This window comes from Gekko japonicus, unplaced genomic scaffold (assembly GCF_001447785.1).
Source record: "Gekko japonicus isolate JY-2015 unplaced genomic scaffold, Gekko_japonicus_V1.1 scaffold1437, whole genome shotgun sequence".
Classification (NCBI taxonomy): Eukaryota; Metazoa; Chordata; class Lepidosauria; order Squamata; family Gekkonidae; genus Gekko; species Gekko japonicus.
Genome location: NW_015170324.1, coordinates 83,982 through 94,573, shown reverse-complemented (window position 1 = coordinate 94,573; position 10,592 = coordinate 83,982). Strand labels below are relative to the sequence as shown.

The 10,592-nt window shown below is 38.7% G+C and overlaps 1 protein-coding gene across 1 annotated transcript in view; it reads right to left on the bottom strand.

The window, feature by feature from the left end:
* The window catches only part of SYTL5 (synaptotagmin like 5), a 77,107-nt gene that overhangs the window by 39,888 nt on the left and 26,627 nt on the right, over positions 1-10,592 (bottom strand). The window contains exons 4-5 of the mRNA XM_015418101.1: positions 9,381-9,519; positions 8,202-8,204 (exon numbers count right to left, since the gene is read on the bottom strand). Of these exons, the coding sequence (XP_015273587.1) occupies positions 8,202-8,204; positions 9,381-9,519 (142 nt within the window). The remainder of the gene's footprint in view (positions 1-8,201; positions 8,205-9,380; positions 9,520-10,592) is intronic.

Below are 10,592 nucleotides of genomic sequence, written 5' to 3'. Positions count from 1 at the left end.
CCTGAGCTAAGACAAAAATGTGTGAGCCAGAGGCTAAAAAACTGAGCTAGCTACTCTGAACTCTGTACATTGCTCAGAAACTGAGTGCACAGCAACTGTTTGGTATTCTGGCTATGAGACTTCAGCCATGCATATACCAAACAAAGGCATCTGTGATGCCAAAGTTTGGTAAATTTCAGTACAAAGTCACCAATATGAATAAGGCAGAAACAAGACTCCTGTAAATGAATGTCCAGGAAAACTTTTAAAATGTTCCCCTACAGGCTTTTCTGTGTCGCCCTCCTTACTTTCAAATTTGTGACCATTTGTTTGTCTTATTAATAAGGCAGAAACAAGACTCCTGTAAATGAATGTCCAGGAAAACTTTTAAAATGTTCCCCTACAGGCTTTTCTGTGTTGCCCTACTTACTTTCTAATTTGTGACCATTTGTTTGTCTTATGCACATGGTATGTATATTTGCAGATTTTAAATTGATTATTCTAAAAGTGAATATAAATAAAGGACACAGCAGGAGACCGCTGAGATACCACTTTAACCACTGGCCAACTCTCACCTTTTCCTGGGTTTAGCCCAGTCCAGGGGCATGGCTAGGGAGGTTCCCAAAGGTTCCCCTAAATTTCTGGAGAGCCCCTTCCTTAATCCCACATGGCTCTGCCTCTATAGACAGTGACAGTGGCCTGTGATGTCACTGGCTCCTCCCTATGATGTCACTGGACCTCGGTTCTTTTAAGAACGTAGCATAGCAATGCCTCTGGCCCAGCCCCAGCCCCCCCCCCGAAATTGGAAAGTCTACACCCTTTCCCCCGGTTATCTCAAAACAGAATTGTTGTGAGGATAAAACTGAGGTCAGAAGGATTTAAACCTCTTTGAGGCTTCAGAGAGACAGGGTATAAATTAATTTTTTTTTAAAGAAAGAAAAATATCAGAGGAACGAGTGGATCCTGGAAACTGACCAATATAACCATATTGTGATCTGCAAATTACTGATTTGTTTGTAGGACAAAGTCTGAGTCCAGTGGCACCTTTAAGACCAACCAAGTTTTATTGTTTGTTTATTTATTGTTTGTTGTTTGGTTTTTAAAAAGCCAATATATAGCACTCTGGTGGCACGGTGGGGAAGTTGTTGATGTGAGGGGCTGAAAAAAGGAAAATAGTACCAATGTGGACAGGACTGTCAATGATGTGCTCTTTCCCACCTAGACTGCCTGACAATGCACTTGAAGTACACTCTTCTATAAAAGAAAGAGAAGATAAATCTGATTAGATTCTGAGAAAGAAAGCTCATGTTAAATTCCTCATAAGCAAAGGAAGATAAGTAACAGATACCAAGGCTTTGGAAAGGAGAAGAAAGATGGGCTGAAGAAATTGGCTGGGGGCGTGGCATCAGCAGCTATGGTGATGGGTGCCTAAACCGAGAGCTCCGTCTCCCTCTCCCTTCATGAGTCTCCTATATCGGTTTTCCGACTGTTTATTAACTGCAACAACATAGGCAAACAGAATCCATCTAAGATCCCCTCAATCCATAGGATGACGAAGCAGATCTCTGAATTCTATTCCAGATTGACTACAAGTCATTCAACTGACGACAACAACAAAACAAAATGGCATCCGAAGACTACGAGGTGAGCCTGCCAACACAGCCACTCTTAGATCAACTTCCTCAAAAACATGGAGCAGAGACTCCTAACAAATATGTCGGCCTTAATTACTGACCAGCTACCTTAAGATCTCCCTTAACACCACATCGCAAAAAGCTGAATGTGCCTTAGAACTCGGCATAGTGCTGCAGGAAGAATGCTAATCCTTGCAATATGAAAATGGCCAACTACAAATGCAGGTTTTGAACCTGGAATGCTCAGTACAGCAATCTAGCCTAAAATTCCGTGGCTTTGACGAACAAGACACAAACAATGCTGACTTACCTTCGTTCCTAATGCACTGGCTAGCCCATGAACTAAATCTGGAATGAGACATATCCCCAGTTATTTCTAATGCCTTTCAAATGGGTCTGTTGCAAAACCCGAGGCGAAAGGGTCCTAGAGATATTATAGCAGTGCATCCTGATGCCCGAAACAGGGGGGAAAAATCTTGGAACTGGCCAAAACCTAGGGATCTCTTAGCTTCAAAGGAACCCCCATACAGGTGTGTTCCCAGATCTCCCACCTGACGTCCTAAGTAAAAGACGGGACTTGAAACCCTTAACTGAAGCTTTGCAGCAGGCACGTATTGCACATAAATGGAAAGACTTTGTGAAACTCCAAGCTAGGCACAATGACAGGCGCTACCAAGCTGAAAATGTTGATACGGGTCGCTTCCTTCTTCTTGATCTCCACGTTCCTCTTCCTGCTGATCTTGGCAAAATAACTCAAAAACGGAAGATGGACCAACCTCCTTCTCCTCTCAAGGGCAGTAAAATATCGATTCGCTCTACACAAAATTCACAAACTTTACCCACACCAAAAAAATTCAATCCTGTTATATGCTGATGATATGGTCTTAATCTCTCTCATGAAAATTGGTCTGAAGAGGCTATTGCACCAACTAGGGACCTATTGTAAAGAAGAAGCTCTTACTATTAATTTTGATAAGACTAAGGTCATGGTCTTTAGGAACAGGGCAAAGATCTCCTCTTGGAGTTTTCTTGGAAACCCAACTAAAACAATACAATACATTTACATACCTTGGCATTACTTTTAGAAACTATGTTGCAGCGGTCAAATCGTCAGCACTAAGACTCCACAGCAAATGACTATAGAAGCAATCTACACCCCCAAAAGAAAGGAAGATGGGAATATAAGAGGGGGGAAAGGAGGGGGGGAGCTCTTTAAGGTGGAATGACTATAGTAGGCTGATTATCATTTAAAACAGAATTTAACGAGATTAAAACATGAGAGAATCTGAAATTAAAACCAAATGTTAACAGAAATATATATTTTTTTATTTTTTTATTTATTTATTAGGTTTATACCCCACCCTCCCCACTTTACAGCAGGCTCAGGGCATCTTACACTGGTTAAAACAATTAAAATCACATAAAATCATGTAAAACAATTGAGTGAGTCATAAACAATAATAATTTATAAAGTGCTGCATAATAAATTAGTTGTTATGGGATGGCGTACATTGAGTGTGTACACAAAGTCTCTCCATCATTTTGCTCCTGATCTTCCTAACGCTCAGGCAGCACAGGCTAGATGTCAAAGGCCAAGGGCCAGGACTGTAGCTGTTGCTATGATGTTAATGTAGTGGGGGCTCCTAATTATAGGCCTGGTGGAAGAGCTCCATCTTGCAGGCCCTGCGGAATTGTGAAAGATCCCACAGGCCCCTGATCTCCCCCAGGAGCTCATTCCACCAGGATGGAGCCGCCACTGAAAAGGCCCTGGCCATGGTAGTTGCAAGCCTGACATCTTTTGGGCCCAGGAGGGTCAATCGGTTTTGTGACCCACACCGTGTGTGTTTGTATATATATAAAATAAACAATATATTATTTAGAATTTTAGTAGTAGTGTAAAAGTGAAGGAGGGAAATTTTTTTAAGGTGGAATAGATATAACAAGTTAAATAATAGTTAAAATGGAATTAAGGATATGAAATTTAAGACAAAGAAACAGATTTTACAAGATTATTTTATATTTAATTGTATAGAAGCATAAAACCATGTAAAATGATTTAATATGACTAAACTTAAAAGTGGAAGAAATATGTGATGTAAGAGATTTGTATGTATCTTAAAGATAAGTATTATTAGCACTTATATGGAAGCTTTATAAGAAAAGTGAAGCTGAATTTAGTAAAAGGTAAAGAGTCTTACTCCCACATTGAAACTATTTAAGAACAATCCTCAATTATAGAAAATAAAAGGCTGGAAAGAAGGAGAGAAAAGGGAGATGAGGGAGAACAATTTAAGGTGGAATGGCTAAAGCAAGGAAAAGTTTAAAAGTGATTCAAAAATAAATGTTAATAATAATTATATGGAATTTAGCATGGCTGTATTAAAAACATTAATAGTATTTTATAGCAATTTGTATAAGAAATGTGAAGTTGAACCCTAGTATTAGAACTGTTATGTTTAAGGTGAACATATAATTTTTAGAATGCTTAGGTTTTAGACTGGTAAGCATATATTATTTCAGAAAACTTTAAAGATAAACATCATCAACATTAGAAATGGGAAATTAGTTTGTATCAGACATTTAGGAAAACTTTGGAGTAGCTAATTATAAGTAGTAGAATATTAAGGATTTATACATATATGTGTGGAGATTAACTAAGTGATATAAGAGGTGTGATTAAGAGAGTCCATAGATAAGAAAGTAAAATATACTAGGTTAATAAGAAGTTATAGAATACTTTTATGATGTAAAGACAATAACTTGATATTTTGCAGATGTATGGACTTAAGGGACTAGACTTATATGAAGAATTACCAAACTGCATAAGTAGAAATATTGTTACAATGTAACAGAATAGGTAGAAACTACTGTAAACATCATTTTTCTTTTGTACCCCTTTCCCCTTCTTTTACCCTTCCCCCTATTTCCCCCTCTTTTTAAAAAAAAACCAATAAAATTTTACTATAAAAAAATTACAAACCTATCTCCTTGTTGAATTGCGATTATAAAATATTTGCAACTATCTTGCCTGCAAGGTTGAAAAAAAATCTAATAGACTTTATACATCAAGACCAGGCTGGTTTCTTACGTAAAAGACAGCTGAAGAATAATGTGAGAACAGTTTTAAATATACTAGAATGTTATGAAGTGCATCCAGAAAATAGATGGCTTTAATATTCTTGGATGCTGAAAAAGCATTTGACAATGTCAACTGGCAATTTATTATTCAACAGATGAAAATAATGAACTTTGGGACCAACTTTATAAAGGCTATTGAAACTATATATACAAAGCAGAAAGCGAAAATAGTAGTAAATAATGAACTGACACAGAATATATGGATTGAAAAAGGGACAAGACAAGGTTGTCCAATATCTCCACTGTTGTTTATATTAACATTGGAAGTGCTGACAAGAAGAGAAGACTCCCGCATTAAAGGGACATCAATAAGAGGAAATAAATATAAATTATAAGCCTTTGCTGATGATTTGGTATTTATCTTAGAAGACCAAATAGATTTGATACAACAACTAATGAATCAGATTAATGAATATGGGAAAATGGCGGGAATGAAAATAAATGATCAGAAGACTAAAATGATTACGAAAAACATGACATCGAAACAGAGATGTGAAATAGCAGAACTAAATGGATTTCAACTGGAAAATAAAGTCAAATACTTGGGTATTAATATTACAGCAAAATGTAGCTCTCTGATGAAAGACAACTATAATAAAATATTACAAGACATTAAAAAAGACTTAGAGAAATGGATAAAGCTCCAAGTATCACTAATGGGTAGAACAGCATTCTTAAAAATGAGTATTCTACCACGTTTAATGTTCTTGTTCCAGACCTTGCCGATATATATTAAACAAAACTTTTTTGATGAACTAAATAACAACACTTTATATGGCAAGGGAAAAAAACAAGAATTAAATTGAAAGCCTTGCAGGATGCAAAAGATAATGCTCGATTTGGAGTACCAGACTGGAAGAATTACTATAGGGCAGCAAACTTGGTTTGCCTGGATCTTACTTGAAGACCATAGGCTGCTGACTTTAGAAGGACCCAATTAAAAACTGGGATGGCACACTTTCTTATGGTGCGGCAAAGCTTCTGGACACACATATTTTAAAAATCATATGATAAGATCATTATTGACAACCTGGGAAAAGATCCGTCCAATGATATATACTAAAATTCCAAGATGAGCCTTTTCTCAACCAGTATTGACTTCAAAGCAAACAGTTAACAGATACGCAGAATTGCTAGACGATAGAAACAATCTAAAGTCTCAGGAAGAATTAAAGAAAAGGGAAATAAATTTAGATTGGTGGACCAGAGTACAAGTGGAATCTAGATATAGTAAGGATAAACAGACATATGGATTTTACTTAGAACAAGATGCATTTTGAACAATTATTATGTACTTCGAGAGAGAAACTTATTAAGAAAATGTATGGTATGCTGATGCAATTGAAAATGCAGGATGAAAATGCAGGATGAATACATTCAAGAATGTATGACTGAATGGATGCAAAATGTAAGCTATAACACAGATTTTTCACAAGGGAGTAAAATATGGAATGTGAATATCAAGTTGACCAAATTGGTTGCACTTAAAGAAAATTTGTATAAAATGTTCTATAGATAGCATCTAACCCCAGATAGGTTAGCTAAAATGTATAAAAAATTGATTAACAAATGTTGGAAATGTAATAATCATGTTGGATCATACTATCATATGCGGTGGACATGTAAAACGGTTCATAAATACTGGATTGGAGTACATACTTTCTTACAATCAGTGTTGAATATTACAATAGTTTTTAAACCAGAAGTATTCTTGTTAAACTGTCTATCAGATGACTTAGATAAGAACCATAGATATTTAATTTTACATGTTATAACAGCAGTCAGAATCTTATTCGCAATGACATGGAGGACATTGAAAATCCCAATGCTTAATGAGTTTATTTATGTATTTATTTTGGCTGATAGACAGTTGATAACGAAGATTATGGAATGCGCTGAAATGGACAGATCGACAAATATACTAAAAGGAAAAATGGAAGAAGAATTTATGGGACCATGGAGGGCATTTTATGACTGGTTAAAACATAAGTACTAAGAAACTAAGACTAAATGAAGAACAATAACACAGATGGTTATAATAGTTGTGAAACTTTCAAGAGAAGTTGGCATGTAGAATGCTAATTTGGAATTTTGTATACAACTCTGTACTCTTCCCCCCCTTCTTTTCCCTTCCCCCCTTTCTATATATAAACTAATAAAACTCCATTAAAAAAATTCTCCAGAATGGTGACATTCAACAAAAGAGATAACAATATTTGCTGATTATTTTCAAACTTTATACTCCTCCAAAAATCCATCTTTAGACTCCATCATTAACTACCCGCTTTCAAACACACACATCAAAACACACACATCCGGGATACAGCGGTATAGAAATCGAAAGTTAAATAAATTAAAATAAAAAAACTAACGGATGTCCATCGCTCTCTCCTAACCAGACCTATCAAGAAAGAAGAACTCTTACAGGTCATCAAGTCCTTTAAAAATAACAAATCTGCAGGTCCAGATGGCTATCCGCCAGAATTCTACAAAAAAATTGCCCCCATCCTAGCTCCTCTATTGACAGACACCTACAATGAGATCTTAATGTTACGTGCTTAATAGACATACTGCTAAACTATGACCTAGCACCGAAACTGTTCCTGGAACAAAAACGAAACCATAATATCCTGTGGTTCTTCTACCTCCAACGGAGACATTTGACGAATTGCATACATCTCTCCACTGTTCTACATTCACCTCCTACAAACTTCAAAAAGCTACTCAAAACAATCGGGATCCCATGGCCTTATTAAGAAAATATATCACATATTACTCCAACACGGCCCCATGAATCAAATAGCTTGGTCCCGTGACTGCAAGATTGACTTCAATGACAGTCAATGGTCCGCGATCTGGTGCACCTCTCTTACCTCCTCATCTTCAGCACACGTCCATTTACAATCATACAAGATTTTATCTAGATGATACATCACCCTACAACAGCTAGCACATCTCTCTTCTTCCAACTCTGCACTTTGTTGGAAAGGTTGTGGAGATGTCGGATCATTCGCCCAATGCTGGTGGCAAGGCCCTCATGTACGAGAATACTGGACCCAAAGTCTCCTACACATCTCAAGAATCACAGGTCACTCACTTGTGCTGGCCCCTGAGATGCTTTTATTACATCTAGAATGCGACCTCTCAATTCCCAAGCTTAGGTGGGAACTCATGCATAGTCTCCTAACAGCTGCACATACAATACTGGCAAAGCATTGGAAGTCTCATACACTACCTTCCATAAATGATTGGTATATGAAGATCTGGGGCCACTTAGTAATGGAAAAAATTACAGATCGACTACTCCAATCAGACATTTATCCCAGGAAAACATTGTTTGTTGAGAAATGGCTCCCCTTTTTCGACTACATCTCTATGGAAGATCTCACACCTCCAAATCCAACATATCACAAGTGATATCAGATGTTATAATTGTTAAAAAGTTTTAACTTGCTCACTACGATGGTCTTTATTTATGTATATTAAATGTTCCTTCACAACTTCATAATTGTGTTGCATTTCATGTATCATACAAATTGTATCTTCTTTATAATATTGGGGGGGAGAGAGATAAGCAGATTTGGGAAAGATCATATTGTGGATGGCAAAGGACACTGGGAATAAAATTAGACCACATTTTCAAGTGAATACTCCAGAACAAGTAAGGTTACCAGGTCCCCTCATTGCTCCAGCAGGGGGATTTGGGGGGCATTCCAGGGGTGGGACACCCCCACCCCAAGGGTCTTTTAGTGAGCTGAGTGTGCAGCTCATAACCACCCCTCTCCCTCCCCTCTTGCTAGATGTAAAAGGCCCTCCAGCTGATCAGTGGCCCACATGGTCCCCACTGATCTGCTGAAGCCCTTTAAATCTGGCAGGAGGAGAGGGGTGGCCGGGTGGGTGGCTGCTCTTGGGGGCAGGGGTTCCCCTCCTGGCCAGCTGGCCGGGAGCAGATTGGAGCCCCCAAAAGCGGGGGAACTCCTGCCTGGACCTGGGGGCTGGCAACCCTAAAAACAAGTCTCCACGGTTTGGTAGCCAAAGCAGAGAAAAATGTACATGTGGAAGCAGCCTACTTCAAAATGTCATGTACTGCCACTTCTAGACATTGGCCCTTATCCCTGAAGACACACACTTACGCATTTTTGCCTTCTCTTTCTACTTGAACTACACTAAGTCAGTCAGACAGCAGTTACTATCTGTTTGTTATGCTATAGTTTGGCCTCTTTGCAAGCAATAAAACTTTTCATTTTGCAAAGAGGCAACCACACATTATCAGGCTTTTTACCTTCAGTGACATTTACCTTCAGTAACCATTACTGTCCATTTTTCTGTCAGGTATTAAGAAAGGAAGGCCCTGCAATAGTTTATCATTACTGCTAATGAATCCTAAGAAAGAAGCATCAAGATTCACTAGTTTATCTTCCCGTGAGAGTCCACAACTCAAAGACACAAAAAACATTTTATCTCTAATGACAGCAATTTATAGTTGAAAGCCATGGAGTAAAAACTAGAGTCTCTTTTCAAAGCAGAATCTGCTTTTTAGATGCTTCTCATCTTGCAAGTTTAGGTTCAAATAATGGAATGGAGTCAAACAAAAGTAAAACATTTTTCAGTTTGCAAAAGTTCGCTTACCCTTTTTTCTTGGGCCCACTGATGACTGATTTTATCCCACTAGAAAAAGAAGCTGGCATGTCTTGATTTGATGTATCTTCTATGCTAGCCTGTGACTGATCTTTGGGTTTTCCTCCTGCTCCCAGGTCAGAGGACGAATCTTAAAAGAAGAGAAGTACTTTTTAAGAATTAAAAGGGACAAAAATAGACTACCTAAATAGTCCATAACTAACTGAAGATTTAAAAATAGATTCAGATAGGTAGCCGTGTTGGTCTGAAGCAACAGAACAAAGTTTGAGTCCCTCCATTAAGACCAACAAAGTTTAATTTTGGGTATAAGCTTTTGTGTGCCTGAACACTTCATATCTGAGGAAGTCTGCATGCACATGAAAGCTTATACCGAGAATTAAACTTTGTTGGTCTGAAAGGTGCCACTGGACTCGAACCTTGTTCTAAAGAAACCAACTGTCCTGAACCCAACAGCAGCACACCATTTACTTGTACATGCTGACAGCAGTGTCCCCTCTAAGCTGAGTTAGTGTGAGCTACCTCACAGTTTTTTAGCCTCTGGCTCCAGAGCACACTAATTTATGCAGCAGCCAAATCAGTCGCTCACATAGCTAACAAAGTAGAATTTTTGCTCACAAGACAGCACAGCTTAGAGGGAGCATTGGCTGAGAGCATTATTCAGTACATCAGTCTAGAACAGGGGTGTCAAACTTAAGGCCTGTGGGCCGTAAGCGGCCCACCCATGGCTTTAATCAGGACCACAGCTCTTTTCTCCCCCCCCCCCCCCGTCCTCACCCTTTGAAGCTTCAGGCTGCCAAAGTTCCCAGCTCCCTCCATCTTGTCTTTGCCTGCTTCGGCAGGAAGCTCTTCTGGGCTTGCAAAGTTACAAAGAAAATACAGAATGGATTTTTCAATTAAGAAGAAGAAGAGGAGATTGGATTTATACCCCGCCCTTCACTACCCAAGGGCGTCTCAGAGCGGCTTACAAACTCCTTTCCCTTCCCCTCCCCACAACAAACACCCTGTGAGGTAGGTGGGGCTGAGAGAGCTCTTGACAGAAACTCCTCTTTTTCAAGAACAGCTCTTATCATAACTACGGCTTGCCCAAGGTCATCCAGCCAGGTGCAAGTGGAGGAGTGGGGAATCAAACCCGGTTTTCCCAAATTAGAGTCCGCGCACTTAACCACTACACCAAACTGGCTCTCTTAAGGTCTCTGCACCCAG